This window comes from Hemitrygon akajei, chromosome 6 (assembly GCF_048418815.1).
Source record: "Hemitrygon akajei chromosome 6, sHemAka1.3, whole genome shotgun sequence".
In the NCBI taxonomy this organism is placed as follows: domain Eukaryota; kingdom Metazoa; phylum Chordata; class Chondrichthyes; order Myliobatiformes; family Dasyatidae; genus Hemitrygon; species Hemitrygon akajei.
In genome coordinates, this window is record NC_133129.1 from 60,417,079 (window position 1) to 60,436,747 (window position 19,669).

Sequence of the window (19,669 nt, forward strand, 5' to 3'; positions counted from 1 at the left end):
CAGTAAGAAGGTGACCCAGGTAGGGCAGGTGTCCTTGAACCAATGGGATGGAAATGCACCAGTTCAACTGATGAGGAACACTATAAGAGTCGGGGCTCCAAATACATATTGATAACTCTCCAGTAATCAGAGAACAACCATCAAAGATAAGGAGGACTCCACGGACACATGGAGATCGGAGCCATGAGGAATGCCTGGCCAGTGTAGACTCCATTCCTGGGTAATACTTCTTCTCTTCATTGACGGTTCATGGAGGGTCAGGGATTCTAGTGGGGTCCACACAGGTATTTACTTTGTGAACCCGCGTGCCTTTAAGTTGAGACAATAAAAGTTACTTGTCAGTAAATACAGATTCCTTCTGTGCCTCTCTCATCATTATTACAAGGGGTGATTCTTGTAACAAGGGGCAACTTTTTTTCTTATACAAAGGGTGAAATCTATGTAGAATGAACTGACAGATGGCCAAGGCAGGTACAGTAACTTACAAAAATTTCAGTCAGGCACGCATATAGATTGGAAAAGTTTAGAAGATTACAGGGCAAACATTAGCTTGGATGGGGCACCTTGGCCGGCATGGACCACTTGGGTCGAAAGGCACATTTCCGTGCTATACAATTCCATGAGTCTAAAAGTTCAAAGAGGCATAGGTAGTGTGGTTAGTCACAATCTGTTTCCCAGAGTGAGGATATTAAAAACAAGACGGCAAAGGTTTAAGGTAAGAGGAAGTTGTTCTACAAGGACTTGAGGGGAACATTTATTTAAAACATTATGATGTTAATATCCAGAACTCACTCCCTAAGGAGGTGATGTAATTTGTTTAAGAGGTTTTAAGACAGGCACTAACACAGAAAAGGCTAGAAGATGGTCGTAATATAGTGACATGTGATTCGTGTAGTTGGCCAAAAGGCTGGCATAGATGTGTTGGCACAAAGGACCCATTTCTGTACTGTACATCTGAGTTGGTGAGGATGGTATTTTTTTTCTTCAAGGAGACCTTGAAAATAGCAAATCATTTCCTCTGCCTTCCTCCCTATGACAGAGCTTGCAGTAAAATCCAGTATTGTGAGCAAAGTTCAGCTGAAAGCAACTAGATCGTTTTTGCTGGTAAGGTTAGCTTTAGAGAGAACCCTGATGTTGGTTCAGTTATTCTGCCAATCAATTTGGAAAATCCTGCAGAGTTGGTAGCAATTCTCTGGTGTTTTGAATGTAGGAGTCTATTTCCCCACAGCTAATCAGAAGCTAGGGAGTAACTGCTGCCCAGTGGATTATGAGCTTTCTGCTGAGTTTGAAAACTTAACCCTTGAACATTCTTGTCCTGATGTGGCTTTGGAGGTAACACTGAGTGATGGCTCCTGAATAATGGGAAATGGTGCATATTTTCCAGGGTTTCGCTGAAGATTTTTATGGTTGGAAACATCATTGACCAATGGCATAAGTTAGGTGGAAGACCTTTCTTATGTGGATATTTAGCATAATAGCCATTCTCTTGCACACTTCAGTGAATGAGTCGATGGCTTCCAAGTGTGCATGTATGGAACCATGTCCGAGTACTGCAACTCAAAGATCAATGTTGAGTGACCATAATTCTGGAGTGGAGGCTGAATGGCTTCTTTCCGTATTTCAGAGCACTGGAATATAGAAGGAAGCTGATCACAGAACTGGAAGAGAGCAATCAGCACATTCATTAAAGAGGAGATGGGTATGTACTGTAACAAAATGGTTTAGAGCTACAAGGCCTAGTGCATAAAGGCTCTGTTTGCCAACAAAATGGAACTTAGAAAAACACAAAGGTAGGGGGAGAGGAAATACAAAGATAGCCAATAATTTGTAAAATGATACCAAAAGATTTTTCAGATATATATAGGAAACAAAAGCTGAGAGTAGATATTGGACCACTGGAAATGATGCTGGAGAGGTAGTACAGGGATACAATGAAATGGCAGTCAAACTTAATAAATAATTTGCACCAGTCTTCACTGCGGAAGACACTAGTATTATACTGAAAGCTTGACAGTTTCAAGGAACAGAAGTGTGTACAGTTGTTATTATTAGGGAGATGTGCTTGGGAAACTGACAGGTCTGAAGGTAAATAAGTCACCTGGACCTGATGGACTACAACCCAGGGTTCTAAAAGTGGTAGTTGAAGAGATTGTAGAGGCATTAGTAATGATCTTTCAAGAATCATGAAATCCTGGCATGGTTCTGGAAGACTGGAAATGTGCAAATGTTACTCCACTCTTCAAGTAGGGAGGGAAGCAGGAAAAAAAAGGAAATTATAGGCCAGTAAACCTGACCACAGTAGTTAGGAAGATATAGGGATTGATAGTTAAGCTTGTGGTTTCAGGCTACTTGGAGGCACATGACAAAATAGGCCAAAGTCAGCATGGTTTCCTTAAGGGAAAATCTTGCCTGACAAATCTATTGGATTTTTTTTGAAGAGATTACAAAGGTTCATTAATTATCAAAGTATACAACTCTGAAAGTCTTCTCCAGATTACCATGAAGCCAAGGAAGAAAAGCAGTATGATCATCAACATCTAAATCCCTCCTCCCCACACAAAAATGAACATAATCAAAACAGGCACATTGCACCCCTGCCCCCACATGAAAAAAGAGACAGATTGGGCAAAAGCCACAGAATATGAAAAACTCTCAAGACTGATAAAAATCTATTGTCTAAATCCATATCCACAATGCAGAAAACCTGGATAACATTCTCCAGGACCAGTGACAGTCCTTTCCTTTTCCGTAGCAGAGTGATCCCACCAGTGATCAAAAAGTAGTCTTCCCCTCTCCGTAGCAGAGCAATCCCAACAGCAATCAAAAGACAGTCTTCCCTCTCTGGAAGTGGAGTGATCCTACCAGCGATCAGAAGGTAGGCAGCTGGCGTGTACCTTCCACATGTGTCCTGATGTTTCAACCTCCCTCGTTGCTTTAATTGGCAAACAAATGGAAGCTCTAATCAGCGAAATGGAGTCAAACATCGGCTTGCACCCTGCAGCCTTCTCACCATGAGGTTCCCGGAAGCCACCTCTGCCTCTCAGAATCTTCTTGGAGACTGCAGAGTGCTGAAACACCCAAATGATCTCCAAAATGCACATCATAGGCTCCAAAAAACAGAATAGACAAAGGAAAATTGGTGGATGTTGTGTACTTGGATTTTCAGAATACCTTTGACAAGGTGCCGCACACAAAGCTGCTAAACAAGAGCCCAGTGTATTACAGGAAATATACTTGCATGGATGGGGCATTGATTGATTGGCAGGAGTCCAAAAATGGGCAGAAAGGTTTCCTTTATGTGGCGGTTAATGATTCGGATGACGATATTGATGGTTTTGTGGCCAAGTAGGCGGATGATATGAAGATAGCTGGAGGGGTAAGTAGTGTTGAGGAACAAAGAGGTTCCAGAAGAAATTACTTAGATCATGAGAATGGGCAAAGTGCTGGCAGATGGAATAGTGTCAGGAAATGTATTGTCATGCAGTTTGGTAGAAGGAATAAAAGCTTAGACTACTTTCTAAACGGGGAGAAAATTCAAAAATCAAAGGTACAGAGGGATTTAGAGTCCTTGTGCAGGATTCCCTAAAGGTTAATTTGCAGGTTGATTTGTTGATGAGGAAGGCAAATGCAATGTTAGCATTGATTTTACGAGGACGAGAACATAAAAGCATGGATGTAATGCTGAGGCTGTATACAGCTCTGGTAAGGCCTCACTTGGAGTATTGTGACCAGTTTTGGGCCCCTTACTTAAGGATGTGCTGACGTTGGAGGGCTTACAGGAGGTTCAGGAATGAAAGGGTTATCATACGAGCAGTGAATGAAGGCTTTGTGTCTATACTCACCGGAATTTGGAAAAAGGAGGGGGAGTCTCACTGAAACGTATCAAATGTTGAAAGGCCTAGATGGAGTGATTGTGAAGAAGATATTTCCTTTGGTGGGGGAGTCTCCGACCAGGAGGCACAGCCTCAAAATGGAGGGATGTGGGGGACGTCACGTGATGACGTAGGGTCGAGACGTTGAGAATCCAGCTCCCTCGTAAAAAGTAATGAAATAGGGTTTAAATGATGAAGAATTAATAAATACCTACTAGAAACTATTTATAAGTAACTCAGGATTATTTTTGGATATGGCTCCTAAACCAAAACAGAAGAAAGCTACTACTTTGAAGACTGCGCAAATCGGCGGGGAAGAAGACCTAACCGTCTCGGCAAAGCCTCGGACTCAAGTTGGATCTCCTCCCGGCGAAGTGCATGGCACTTCTGATGATGTGGGACAGGAAGTTGCAGCAATGTCGGCGGTCTCTAAGAAGAAACGGCAAGAACAATGCATGCACGAAGAAACAAGTATGCATGAACAGATATTAACAAAACTACAAATCCCAACTATGGCTGGAAGTGAATCAGAAGTGGAATCAGATTCTTTGGGAAATACAGAGGATGAAGAAGAGGAAAAGAAGGAAGAGATTAAAGGAGACATAAGAGATATCCTGATATATATGATGAATGAAATAAAAGCTATAAGAAGGATGCAGAATACACTCGATAATGTGGTGGAAAAACAAAAGAAGATGGATAATAAAGTTAAAGAGATGGAAGTAAAAATGGAAGAAAACACTGAAAGAATAGATAAGATAGAAGACAATAATCTTGCCTGGACAATAGAAAGAAAACGGACGTTGGAAAAAATAGATGCGCTTGAAAACTCTAGTAGACGAAATAATATTAAAATTGTTGGTCTTATGGAAGGTACAGAGGGAGAAAATCCAATAAAATTCTTTCAAGAATGGATTCCGAAAATTTTGGAAATGAAAGAAGCCAAGTAATTGAAATTGAAAGAGTACACAGAGCTTTAAGACCAAGACCTCAACAAGATCAAAATCCAAGATCAATTTTGATAAAATGCTTAAGGTATCAATATAAAGAAATGATCTTGAAGGCAGCTACTCAAGGTGCTAAAAAGAGAAATGGGCCATTGATAATAGAAGGGAAAAGAGTTTTTTTTTATCCAGAAATAAGTTACGATCTTCTGAAGAGGCAGAAGGAATTTAATCCAGTGATAAAATCTTTATGGGAAAAGGGCTATAAATTTTTATTGAACTACCCAGCAAAATTGATAATTTTCCTGGATAACGAAGAAAGAAGATTTTTCGTTGACTACCGGAAAGTGGAGAAATTTGTACAAGAATTACCTGATGTCCACGAAGAGGAGTAAAGAATTATAGAAATGAAGTGGACTAATGATGAAGACTGAAATAAGGTTGGACTTGACGGACATTTATAAGGAAAACAAAAATAGTTGAAGAGTATTAATTGGGAGTAGAGACATTAATTATTCTCTTTTTTTTCTTCACTAATATATTTTCTTTCTTTTTTTTTTGCGGGGGAGCTGGAGGAGCTCCTGATCGATGGCTGCGAGTTTCACGTGTACAATCATGGCGATTGCCATGACCCGTAAAATGGGGGGGGGGGTAATGTTGTGTTCTTTTTATTCGCAACATTAGTGGGGGGGGTATTTTGTTTTTTTTTCTTATATATTAGTTACCTTTTTCCTATTTTTCTTCTTTTTTGCCTGGATGGTTGGGGAGAGACTCATAGCAACATGGAGAATTTCAAAGAGTTCCCAAGGTATTATGAGTGATTAATTTACTTAATTTTTAAAGTTTTAATGTTAATGGACTTAATGGACCTGTGAAAAGAAAAAGAGTTTTAACATATATTAAGCAAATGAAAGGAGATATAGCTTTTTTACAAGAAACACATTTAACAGAAATAGAACATAAGAAATTAAAGAGAGATTGGGTTGGAAATGTCATTGCAGCTTCATTTAATTCAAAATCGAGAGGAGTTGCAATTTTGGTTAATAAAACTTTACCAATTAAAATACAAAATGTAGTAATTGATTCTGTTGGTGAGATATGTGATTAATACATTGTCAAATTTTTTCAGAATTATGGACTTTTATGAACATTTATGCACCAAATGAAAATGATGCAAAATTCATACAAGAAGTTTTTCTGAACTTGGCTGATGCACATGATAAAATATTGATAGGTGGAGATTTTAATTTTTGTTTAGATCCAGTCTTGGATAGGTCAACTAAAGTTCCTACAAAATCAAAAGTAATAAAACTAACTTTATCATTAATGAAAGATTTAAACCTGATTGATATATGGAGAAAAATTAATCCAAGAGAAAGAGATTATTCATTTTATTCAAATAGACATAAAACTTACTCAAGGATTGATTTTTTTTATTATCAAAAATATTCAGGATAGAGTGAAAAGTGTGGAATATAAAGCAAGAATACTGTCAGATCATTCCCCCTTGATAATGACAATGATAATGATGGATAAGGATCTATAGATGGAGATTTAATTCAATTTTATTAAAACGTCAAGATTTTTGTGATTTTATGAATAAACAGATTCAATTTTTTTTTGATACAAATTTACATTCAGTTGAGGATAAAATTGTATTATGGGAAGCAATGAAAGCATATTTAAGGGGTCAGATTATAAGTTATACATCTAAAATTAAGAAGGAATACATGGTAGAAATAGATCAATTGGAAAAAGATATCATAAAGTTAGAAAAAGAATCTCAAAGATCTACGACAGAAGAAAAACGAAGACAACTTGTTAATAAAAAATTACAATATAATACACTCCAGACATATCGTACAGAAAAAGTAATTATGAGAACTAAACAGAAATATTACGAATTAGGTGAAAGATCACATAAGATTCTTGCTTGGCAGTTGAAAACAGAACAGGCTTCTAAAACAATAAATGCAATTAGAACAAGTGTAAATAAGGTTACTTATAAACCTTTAGAAATTAATGAAACTTTTAAAAAATTTTACACTGAACTATATCAATCAGAATCACAAAATAAGATTGCTGAGATAGATAAATTTTTATCACAAATAACCCTTCCAAAATTAAATTTGGAAGAACAGAAAGGATTAGATATGCCCTTTACATTAAAAGAGGTTGAAGAAGCTTTAGGATCACTTCAGAGTAATAAATCCCTAGGAGAAGATGGTTTTCCTCCTGAATTTTATAAAAAATTTCAAGATTTATTAATTCCTCCTTTTATGGAATTAATATATCAAGTGGAAAGAATGCATAAACTCCCACAATCTTTTTTAACAGCGATCATAACTGTATTGCCAAAAAAATAGAGATCCTTTAAAACCAACATCATATAGACCTATTTCTTTGTTGAATACAGATTATAAAATAATAGCAAAAATTTTATCTAATATAATATCTAAATATTTACCAAAATTAATACATATGGATCAAACAGGTTTTATTAAAAACAGACAATCAATGGATAATTGGATAATGGATAATCAACGGTTACTTAGTATAATTCATTTGGCACAAAAAAGAGAGGAAATGAGTGTGGCAGTTGCTTTGGATGCAGAAAGAGCATTTGATAGATTGGAATGGGATTTTTTATTTAAGGCATTGGAAAAATATGAGTTAGGAAAATCTTTTATACAATGAATTAAAACCTTAAATACTAATCCTCAAGCTAAAGTAGTTACAAATGGTCAGATTTCAAAATCATTTTGCTTAACGAGGTCAACTAGACAAGGCTGCCCATTATCACCTGCTTTATTTATATTGGCAATAGAACCATTAGCTGAATTAATTAGAACAGATTCAGACATTGGGGGCTTTAGAGTTAATCAAGAAGAATATAAGATTAATTTATTTGCTGATGATGTTTTGATTTATTTAACAAACCCATTGCAATCTTTGCAAAGATTATCTTTTAGATTGGAAGAATATGGGAAAGTATCAGGGTATAAAGTAAATTGGGATAAAAGTGAAATTTTACCCCTTACCAAAGGAAATTATAATCAATGTTGATTAGTAACTCAATTTCAATGGTCAATAAATGGGATAAAATATTTAGGTATTAGAGTTGAAAATGATGTAAAAAATTTATATAAACAAAATTATTTGCCATTATTAAAAAAAATAAAAGAGGATCTTGATAAATGGATGATGTTACCAATAACATTAATAGGTAGAGTTAATGCTGTAAAAATGAATATATTTCCTAGATTGCAATATTTATTCCAAACTTTACCAATACAATTACCTCAGAAGTTTTTTCAAGAACTGAATAAATATGTAAGGAAATTTCTTTAGAAAGGAAAGATGTCAAGAATATCATTGGAAAAATTGACATGTAAATTTGATTTAGGAGGGTTACAACTTACAAATTTTAAGAATTATTATAAAGCAAATCAACTTAGATTTATTGCGTCTTTTTTTGATGAAAAAAAACCCGGCATGGATTAGAATAGAATTAGATAAGATAGGAGAAAACATACCAGAAGATTTTATATATAAATGGGAATCCAAATGGATACGGGAAAAAAAAGAATCTCCTATATTAAGACACTTGATAGATTTATGGAATAAGGTAAATATGGACGATGAGATAAAGAAATCTTTGTTAGCAAAAAGAACTTTAATTCAAAATAGGCTTATTCCTTTTATAATGGATAATAAACTTTTACATAATTGGTTCCAAAAGGGGATTAAATATATAGGTGATTGTTCTGAAGGAGGTATATTGGTGTCGTTTGATCAATTAAAAAATAAATATAAAATATCAAACAACACTCTTTTCTGTTATTTTCAATTAAAGGCTTATTTACGAGAAAAGCTGGGTCAAACAATGTTGATGCCAAAACCTAGTGAAATAGAAATATTAATTCAAAAAGGAAAAATTAAAAAATTTACATCTTGTATGTACAATTTGATTCAAAAACAGACAATTGAATCTGGAATTCATAAATCAAGACAAAAATGGAAATCTGATTTGAATGTTAAAATTGATGGAAAAGGTCAAGATTATGTTCTGATAGTATGAGAAATACAATAAATGTTCAACTTAGATTAATACAATATAATTTTTTACATCAATTATATATAACACCACAGAAAATAAATAGATTAAATTCAAATATGTCTGACCAATGTTTTCGATGTAATCAAGAAATTGGTACTTTTTTACATTCTACTTGGTCTTGTTTTAAAATTCAACCATTTTGGATAAATCTAAGACTTTTATTGGAACAAATTACTGGAGTACAACTCCCACATTGTCCAATATTATTTTTATTAGGAGATATTGAAGGGACAATTGTTACGACTGTGCCCCAACTCTGAGGGGCCGAAGAGGTACAAAGTAGCCCCCTCCTTTTTGAGAATCGCAAGATCGCTATTAATGTGGGTCTGGGACCCAGGAAATGAGAGAGAGACACGCAGAATCCACAAGGGGTTTGGAATGTCCTGGCCCCTCAGCGATACAAAGCCACGGAAAACGGCCATTGTCTCTTGGAGACGGAATTGTGTATTGAGTACTGTACTATTCATTGACGCCCTCAGGGAATGACCAAAGTGGGCTGGTTGAGGGATGGCATCATTCCAACCTGATTGACATCTGAGACCCCGTGAGTAAGGATAAAAGAAGGTCTGGGGAACAACCCCTTTAGACGCACCAGGAGAAACGCTGGAAATCCCGTGACAGCGTTTAATAGCGACAGCCGGTGGGGCCCACGTGCATCCTTTCCTGTTGCCTGGGATTGGCGGGACTGACCACGGAAGAACGGCTTAGCTAAAAGGAAAAAAGGACACCGACGACATTTCGAAGGATCGACATCATAAAAGAGGAAAATCGGGCAAGTTCCCAAAATCTCTCTCTCTTGACTCCAACCAAAGGCTGCAGCCTGAATGAACTAAAGTGACTTTTATATTTCCATCGGACAATACATTATCCCCTAGACAACAATAGAGCTATTTCTTATTGATTATTATTATACCCGCACTTTTAGATTTAGTATTGACGACGTATATTATCTGTATGTTTGCATTGATATTATATTTGTGTATCTTTATCAATAAATACCGTTAAAAATAGTACCATCAGACTTCAACGGACCTCTCTATCTTTGCTGGTAAGTGACCCAGTTACGGGGTACGTAACAACTTGGAGGCTCGTCCGGGATTTGATACCAAATTGGGGAGCCAGTGAATCGGGCTTGTAAGTCCAAACTTGGATCTGGTACGCGGGTAGCCAGACGGGAAACCAGCAAAGATGGACGTGGATGAATTTATAGAAAACCCAACTCTGGAGGCGCTAGAAGCGGCCACCAAATCTGACTTGATAAATATTGCGAAGGGACTAAACCTCGCAGAGGTGAGGTAGTCAATGAAAAAGCAGGAGGTGCGAAGGGCCATAACTCAGTATTATATTCGGAAGAATGTGTTTGCAGCTGAGGTATTGGATAATATCCTTGAAAAGGTACCAGCTAGTGGGACGGCTCAGTTAGAGTTGGAGAAATTGAGGCTGGACGCGGAACAGAGGAAGAGGGAGCATGAGTTCCAGCTAAAGCAGCTGGAAGCAGCTGAAAAGGAAAAGGAAAGAGCTGAGAGAGAAAAAGAAAGAGCCGACAAGCAAAGGGAGCATGCGCTCCAGCTAAAGGAGTTAGAGGTGAAAAGGGAGCATGAGCTCCAGCTAAAGGAGCTAGAGCAGGACAGAGCTGAGAAACAAAGGGAGCATGAAGTGCAGTTAAAACAGCTGGAAGCAGCTGAGAAAGAAAAGAAAAGAGCCGAGAAGGAGAGGGAGGCGGAGAAACAGAGGCAACATGACTTGGATATGGAGAAATTAAGGCAAGAGTGAAGAACTCAAGGGTCAGACCGAGAGGAGCGGTTTAATGTTAGTCGGGAGTTGAGGGTAGTGCCTCCGTTCGAGGAGACGGATGTTGATAGTTATTTCTTGCTTTTTGAAAAGGTGGCAGTGAATCAGAAGTGGCCCAAAGAGCAGTGGGTGGCGTTGTTACAAAGTGTGTTAAAAGGGAAGGCACAACAGGCATATGCGGCGTTGTCCATAGAGGAGGAAGAGGCGGAGAATTATGACAAAGTAAAGGAAGCCATTCTCCGGACCTACGAATTGGTACCTGAAGCGTATAGACAAAAGTTCAGAAATTTAAAGAAAGGGTGGAATCAGACGTATACCGAGTTTGCCTATGAGAAGGGTGTGCTCTTGGATCGCTGGTGTACGGCAAAAACAGTGGAAGAGGATTTTTGGCGTCTCAGGGAGTTAATTATGATTGAGGAATTTAAAGGTTGTGTTTCGGAGGATATCCGGATGTATTTGAATGAGAAGCCGAATAAGTCCATCTCCGAATTTGCTAGGTTCGCAGATGAATATGCCCTAACCCACAAGACAAAGTTTTCCTCGAAAAAAGTTACCAGAGAGACCGTGGGAACGATAGAGAAAGCCCGCCGGCTGAGGCAGAGGTCCCGCTGGGAGCTAGTGGTAAGATTGAGGAGGAGAAGCAAGACGGCCAGAGAGGGGGGACATATTGCATCTAGGTGCTTTGCTCCGAGGAAGGAGACAAGAAAATGGAAAGCCGTAGTCCCTATAGGATGTGCCGTGGTAATCAGTAAATCGACAAGAGAGCCCCGGGTAGACAGAGTACGAGAAGGGTCTGAGACTTGTATGTCAAACGGAACCGTGTCTGTGAGAGAGGGAGACCCACCAGTTCCCGTGCGGATCTGGAGAGACACGGGAGCTGAACTGTCATTGATTAGCAGTAAGGTACTCGATTTTGGTCGCAAGACGGGAATGGTAGCTGTGAAAGGAATAGGAAAAGGGACAGAAACGGTGCCCTTGCATAGGATCATTATGAATTGTGAGCTGGTATCTGGACCAGTTGAAATGGGGGTGTGATCAGAATTCCCGAGAACTGACGCGGACGTCCTTCTGGGTAATGATTTAGCTGGTGGTAAGGTTTGGTCAGCAATGAAGCTGACGAGACAACCGGTGGAGGCCCCGCCCCTAGATTCCAAGATCTATCCCGCATGCGCGATCACTCGCAGCATGTCGAGAAAGGCAGCTGAGAACGAGAGCAGTTTAAATCCGGCCAGTATCGATTTGGCCGAGACGTTTTTACCGACCCTGTACCACGAGGGTTTAAAGGGTGGTAAAACGAAGAGTAGTATAATGAAAGAGAGTAAGGGAGAGGAGGTAGACCTCCCCTTAGCGAGGAGAAAATTTATAGAGGCATGAAATAAAGATGAGAAACAGATAAAGCTGTTAAATGGTCCAGGGTTGGACATGGATGATCTGTCTGGTTTGGCAGAACTGTTTGAAGAAGTTGAAAATTCTAAAGGTGTTCCCGATAATGAAATGAGGGCAGCCCTAGATGAAAAGGGTGCCCTTACCTTGAAGAAGTCTGCTGGGTTGGCAGATGAGGTTGTTTCAGCCCGCGGGGTAGAGTTTACTCCGGAAGGGAGTTGCCCAGAGAGTAGCTGGGAGAATCAGGGGAATTTAGAATTTGAACAGGGTATGGGTGTTGTAAGCCTGGAAGAGGCAAATGTCCCATTTGAGTGTGTCCAAGATGTGGATGCATGTGGTACTGAACCTAGTAATGGAGCTCAGAAAAAGTCTGAGGTATTTGATTCAGTTGAAAAGGAATGCAGTCCTTGTGGGTCAGATGGACTTGGTTCAGTGAAGAAAGGGTTAACCTTGGTAATAGTGGGAAGTGAGAGTTCCTAGGTGTTTGTGCTCGAAGGTGTGTTAAAAGTTAGTGAGGAGATAACAGGTGGTGAGGTGAATATTATTATTGAAGGAAAAGGGAAAAGTGTAGTTTCCAAATCGAATGAAGAAAATTTAAAGTCTGGATTGATGTCAGACGCAGCAACCAGGCTACAGAGACAATGGCTTGGTACCGCGGTGCCTGTGAATCAATTACAGGTTGAGTTGGAAGGTAAAGGGGCCCCACACGCTATTGTTATTCCAGAGTGTGGTGTGAAACCGCAGAATTCAAAATGCTGTTTGAACAAAGAGGGATCGCTGGCATTGAGAACTAATCGCCTGAAGGGTCCTGAAGAGAAAACTAGCAACTTGCGTAAAATTAAAGAATTGTGTGGAAATTCGGAAAATGGTCTAAGTTTGGAACACATTGTTGATAAAATAACTCCTATGAAAGGAGCGGGCGAAAGTCTATTTCGCCAGGGTGCACAAGCTCACCACGTGGGATTTAACTGGAAAAGAGGCAAGGGTTAATGGGACGCCATTTTTAAATAGCAGAAGCCGGTTTTAAGGGATTTCGACAAAGCATGTGAATAATAAAGACAATCCCCATGGAAGCTTGACTGTTAAGTTTGAAAGTAACATAAAGATTAGTATTTTGCATGAACTTTTGTAGTATACACGTAAGCTAAGGTCACAACTCTTTAGTTTTTGTTTGCTGAAGGAAAGAAAATAAAAAATAGGTGGTTATTAAATTGGAGTCTGATGCTACAAGACTTTAGTAAGGTACAAGATGTTAAGATATTAAAGGAAGTGACAATGTAATCGTTAACTGTTTAGATGCTGAATTGAATGTATAACTATTATTCGGTAAAAAAAACTTTTGTATTGTGTTAGATTCTAAAATCCTGTAAGACTCTGTATTACTTGGTTTTTACCAATGGTAAAAACGTGTTGAAGAAAGGGGGTGTTACGACTGTGCCCCAACTCTGAGGGGCTGAAGGGTACAAAGTAGCCCCCTCCTTTTTGAGAGATCGCTATTAATGCGGGTCTGGGACCCAGGAAATGAGAGAGAGTGACACACAGAATCCACAAGGGGTTTGGAATGTCCTGGCCCCTCAGCGATACAAAGCCACGGAAAACGGCCATTGTCTCTTGGAGACGGAATTGTGTATTGAGTACTGTACTATTAATTTGAAGCCCTCAGGGAATGAACAAAGTGGGCTGGTTGAGGGATGGCATCATTCCAACCTGATTGACATCTGAGACCCCGTGAGTAAGGATAAAAGAAGGTCTGGGGAACAACCCCTTTAGACGCACCAGGAGAAACGCTGGAAATCCCGTGACAGCGTTTAATAGCGACAGCCGGTGGGGCCCACGTGCGTCCTTTCCTGTTGCCTGGGATTGGCGGGACTGACCACGGAAGAACGGCTTAGCTAAAAGGAAAAAAGGACACCGACGACATTTCGAAGGATCGACATCATAAAAGAGGAAAATCGGGCAAGTTCCCAAAATCTCTCTCTCTTGACTCCAACCAAAGGCTGCAGCCTGAATGAACTAAAGTGACTTTTATATTTCCATCGGACAATACATTATCCCCTAGACAACAATAGAGCTATTTCTTATTGATTATTATTATACCCGCGCTTTTAGATTTAGTATTGATGACGTATATTATCTGTATGTTTGCATTGATATTATTTTTGTGTATCTTTATCAATAAATACCGTTAAAAATAGTACCATCAGACTTCAACGGACCTCTCTATCTTTGCTGGTAAGTGACCCAGTTACGGGGTACGTAACACAATACCGAAACTTAAATTGAATAAGTATCAGAAAAAATTTATAAAAATTGCACTGGCAGTAGCTAAAAAAGTTATCGCAGTTACTTGGAAATCTGATTTATATTTAACTATGGATCGTTGGAATAATGAAATATATAGTTGTATTCCACTTGAAAAAATTACATATAATCTAAGAAATGAATATGATATATTTTTGAAAATCTGGCTCCCATACCTACAAAAGATGGGATTAAATATATAGGTCCTTTGAAGATAAAATTATAAAGTAATTGGGGAAAGTAAAAATAAATATTAAAATTATTTTGAACTCCATGGAGCATGTGGGGATCCTCCGATATCCAGTCAATCTTTTTCTTCTTTCTTTCTTTTTTTTTCTTTCTTTAGATAAGGGTTAAGGGGGTGAGGGTTAAGGGGAGGGGGGAGGATTAATATTATTTTTCTTTTTCTTACTAATTTTTCATTACATTTATTCTTTGTAATTTTCTAAAAAAATAATAAATAATTTTTTTTTAAAATGGAGGGATGTCATTTAAAACAAAGATGAGGATGAATTCCTTTATAGTCAGGGGGTGGTGAATCTGTGGAATTCATTGCCACAGGTCACTGGGGACATTTAAGGCAGAGGTTGATAGGTTCTTGGTTAGTCAGGGCATGAAAGGTTATGGGAAGAAGGCAAGAGAATGGGGTTGAGAAGGAAATGGATCACCCATGATGAAATGGCAGAGCAGACTTGATGGGCCAAATGGCCTAATTCTGCTCCTGCATCTTATGGTCTTATAAACAGATACTGGTTCCTATCATTTCAAGTTGGAAGGTGAGTAATTGTCAAAGATCTTCAGCATTTGCTTGTTCAGCAGTGGAGATGGACACTGGTAGCTGAATTTCCCATCCAGTTTGTGGGCTGGCTTTTCTCCTTCAGTGATCCAGGACTCTGTGACAACTTTCAGTGCATATGAAGAGCTGAGAGGCACAAGTACTCTGACTGAGTGAGGCTCCACAAATGAATCTGGAGTCTAACTTAAACTGCTAGATGTGGAAAGCAAAAGCTCCTGGTGTCTGAATCTGTGACCTGAAGAAGACAGTACTGAAGGAAGCAATTAATATACATTCTCATCTGCTCAAGGAGGAAAGTTCAGAGAAAGAGACTCACAAGGACTTGAAGAGAACAAAAATGCTGAGTTTAATGGATTTACTAACAGGAATATTAATGCAACATGTGCTTAGGAGGTGAGGCACTGAGATAAAAAATAAAGTGTGTTTAAAAATATTTGAAAAATGTTCAAGGTAATGCCACTGCCTTTTTAATATGCAGATAGTATCTTAATTAGGTTGGGCACCCTTAGGAAAAAGAGACTGATATTCTAAGCAGCTCCTGCCAATAAATTTCAGAACTCAGTTCTCTTGTCCACTTGTCCACACAACTCCAACTTTACTTTGCAGTTCTCTTTCATTCTTTGAGATAAGACTTGGACAATTAGTAACGGATTATCTTGCTTCTGCTGAGCAAACAACTAGAACAAATTTCTTTTCCACTAACATGCTGGTAGAGGTGGACAATTTTGAAATGACCAAATTAGAAGGAACAAAATAAAAGAGACATTTTTTCAGGGCTTTATGGCACAGTATGAAAACACCAAACCTTTAGTTAAATGCCCAATTCAGCACCGAGCAATATTTCAGCTTAGATACACTGATACCATTATGTAAATGATAGACATTGCATTTTCAAATGTGTCAAATATTAATCTCCTATTACATATATTATTTATATTTATAACTAAAATGATCTGTATACCATCTCAGTAACAGATGAACTTGTCTATGATTCAACATATAGATCATAAAAAATGAACTAAAGATGGGTTTTAAATCAATTTAAGATGAACATTTGGAAATGGCCTAGAATGTGAACAAATTTCTAAACTTCCCTCAAACACAGGAGGTATTTCAGTCCATCAAAATAATACCAGCTGCCAGAGGGATCCCGTTCCTCACTAACTTTTATTGTAACCTAATCCTCTACATTCTCAAATTTCCCCTTATTCTAAAATCCACCTATCAATTTGGATTAATTTGCAGTAGCTAATTAACATAAATATAAATTAATGTTTTTTTGTTTGAAATAAGTTGCTTCGCTGATGATAGAAAGAAATATACAGCTTTAGAAAATTAAGTTTAATGTTAATCAGAGACTGGGTATGTTCAATACTTATAATTTCAAGCATCGATAGGTTTAGGAGTCTAACTTTTCTGAACTGCTTTAGTCTCCGTTGCTAGGGTACTTCTGTAGAGGACAGATTTCCAACAATAACAAAATGGTGATATAGCTCCAAAATTGGACATCACACAACATGAAAGGAATTTGCAGATGGCAGATGTCCCTCCTGGTTGTAGGAGTCATGTTTGGGAATTGCTGATGAAAACACTGCATTTTTATAAATGGTACACACTTCAGTCAAGATGTACCAGTGGTGGAAGAAGAGAATATTTACTAAAAATTTAAAACCATAATTGAGAGGCTGAAAAAGTATTCATTCCCTTTATACTTACTGTACTAATTTTCCTCTGGTGCAATACGAACTCATCCAATTTGTTGATATAGAAAATTGGAGGATCACTTGTTTTAAATGAATTCCTAAGAATACCCAACAGTATGGTAGATTTCAAACAGACTAAACAAATATGAAGACAAAGGAGCATTCAAGGCAAGTCAGGGAAATTATATTAGAGAATAACAAATCTGTGGAAGGGTACAAGAACATCTTAAAGGCAAAAAAAAATGCTTTGGAGCTCAATGTGAAAAAGTGCAAAAAAATGCAAAACCACAACTACACTGCCTAGGTCAGGCCCAGGTGTTGAAGAAAGGCACTTGTCAGAGAGACTACTGTGACAATTAACAGTCACTTTGAATGAGCTGCAGAAGTCAGCGGCAGCAACAGTAAATGAAGTTCATGACTCCACAATCTCTAAGGCCTTGCACAAAAAATAGTATTTATGGAAGAGTGGCAAGGAAACAAAGCATATTGTTGCCTGTTAAGACTTTGCAAAGTGTCACTTAAAAGATAATGTAAAGATGTAGATGGAGTTGTGCTTTGATAACACTAAAGTGGAACTTTTTAGCTTCAACTTCGTGGCATAAATTTAATACTGCACATCAGACAGTTAACACCATCCATATTGTAAAGCGTGGTGGAGGTAGCATCATGCTATGGGGATGCTTTTCAGCAATAGGGACAGGAAATTTGGTCAGCATTCATGGGAAGATGAATGCTGTTAAATACATTGAGATCCTGAAGAAATGCCTCTACCAGAAAGTTTAAACTGGGAGGAACTTCATTTTTCAGCCAGGCAATAACCCAAAGCACACTGCCAGACAACCATGGAGTGGCTTCAAATAAAGAAAATTGATGTCCTTGAATGGTGCAGTTAGAGTTCTGACCTTAACCTGTTCATCTTTGGCAAGGCCTCAAGATTGCTGTCAACTGCCACTCCCCAACTAACCTGGCAGAACTTGAGCAATTTTGCAAGGAGGAATGGGCAAATCTTGCTCCATCACAATGTGCACAGCTAATAGAGACACCTACTATTAGAGACAGTTATTACTGGCTACATATAACTGCTAGAGATGATTTAGCTAAGTACTGAGCAAAGGGCAATGAATACTTTTGAACTGCTGACGTTTCAGTTTTTGAAATCTGAATTTTTCATGTTTTACAATTCTCCATTTTTTGGGCTCTGTGAAAAAAGGAGAATATGATTCACAAATAAAAATTCTCAGTGAAATTGATCAAAATCTCTGGTTACAATACTCATTTATGTGAACTAAAAGTTGGGAGCTTAATACTTCTACAAAGCACCGTAAATACACTATACAGCAAGTAGAATTAAATATTTAATAGATACCTTTTCTATTGGATGACCTGCAACAGGTTCATCATCCACAGCCAAGATTCGATCCCCAACTTTAACTCTTCCATCCTATAAAAACACAAAACTTAAACTTTCAATAATGATGTTGTCACCCTCTGATGCAAACACTGGGGTGCTGAGGCCTATTCAGCATTTTCCAAGTTCCACTGGGGCTATTTCCAAGGTGCTCAAAAAGTTCATCTTTTATGAGGGAAGTTCTTGTTTGTTTTTTCAGTGACCACTCCTACCCAAACACACCACTGCTACCCTCAGGTTCCATAAGTATACCCCTGATCTTTCTCATTTTCCATCATCGAGTTAATCCACTGTCAACAGCAACATTTTTCTGTGACTCTCTTTCCCCACCATCATCATCTAAACACCTGGCCTAATGACTACTTCTTTGAGAGTTTTCTTTCAAGCAATGACAATACCCTGGTGTCAAATGTTGTTGTGTAAGGACTGTTCCTACTGCTTACAATTCATCTGGTAGGAGCTATCCACTAAACCCATGCCCCCCACCTTAGGTGCAACTTGGACTTTTTTTTAAAACAGTAAGTCTTAAATATTTTATGTAAATCTCAATTCAGTTCATAGATATCTCTACCAGTCTACTACCAGAAGTTAATGGTTCAACAAATGAAACCATTCATGTATGATTTTTGTTAAAAGCTATGAAGAGAACTTTTTGTTTTTTTTATGATATGACTCAAGTTTACATTGCTAAATCAGTGAATCAACTGATCATTAAATTATTGTATTTTCAACTGGGTTAGAAGACCTTGGATTTCCAGCACAAAATCTAAGGTGAAGTACTGTTAATTTATTAGAGTAGAAAATCCCATGTTACTATTTCAAAGATGATAAGGAAAGTTGGAAAAGGTCAGCCATCAATTAACATCACTAAAAGTATTTCTGAACTTTGCCTCCTTCTATTTGTGTAACTATCTCCTTTAAGAACAATCTACTGGGTGTAATATACTTCAGCATGCTCTGATATAGTGAAGTGTCCTCTGAAATGTACTAGGTTGTTTTTTTCTTCAAACTTACCTTTGATGCTGTTCCATTTTCTGTTAGATTCTTGATAACCACTCCATCATTGGTACTCTCTTCACTAATTGCAATTCCTAGTCCACTTTGATCCTATACAAGTAAGGACATGTTTAGCTTTCCATTGACATATTCAGATATATAGACTCCATAGATGAGTGTATTCCCACAAAATCATTCAGAGTCTTCCCCAAACAGAAGCCCTGGTTGAATCATGAGATCCACAATCTGCAGAGGACCAGATCATTGACATTCAGGTCTGGTGACTAAGTAAGAACAAGAGGTTTAGGCATGATTTCCAGAAAGCCATCTCACAGGCGAAGTGGTAATTTCAGAC

At 38.1% G+C, this 19,669-nt stretch overlaps 1 protein-coding gene across 8 annotated transcripts in view; it reads right to left on the reverse strand.

The window, feature by feature from the left end:
- The window catches only part of LOC140729083 (multiple PDZ domain protein), a 224,435-nt gene that overhangs the window by 42,458 nt on the left and 162,308 nt on the right, over positions 1–19,669 (reverse strand). For 7 of the 8 annotated variants that reach the window (XM_073048416.1, XM_073048413.1, XM_073048414.1 and 4 more), the window contains 2 exons: positions 19,333–19,425; positions 18,277–18,351 (listed from right to left, as the gene is read on the reverse strand). In XM_073048416.1, coding sequence (XP_072904517.1) covers positions 18,277–18,351; positions 19,333–19,425 — 168 coding nt within the window. The remainder of the gene's footprint in view (positions 1–18,276; positions 18,352–19,332; positions 19,426–19,669) is intronic. The other variant, XM_073048417.1, reaches the window with a different exon arrangement.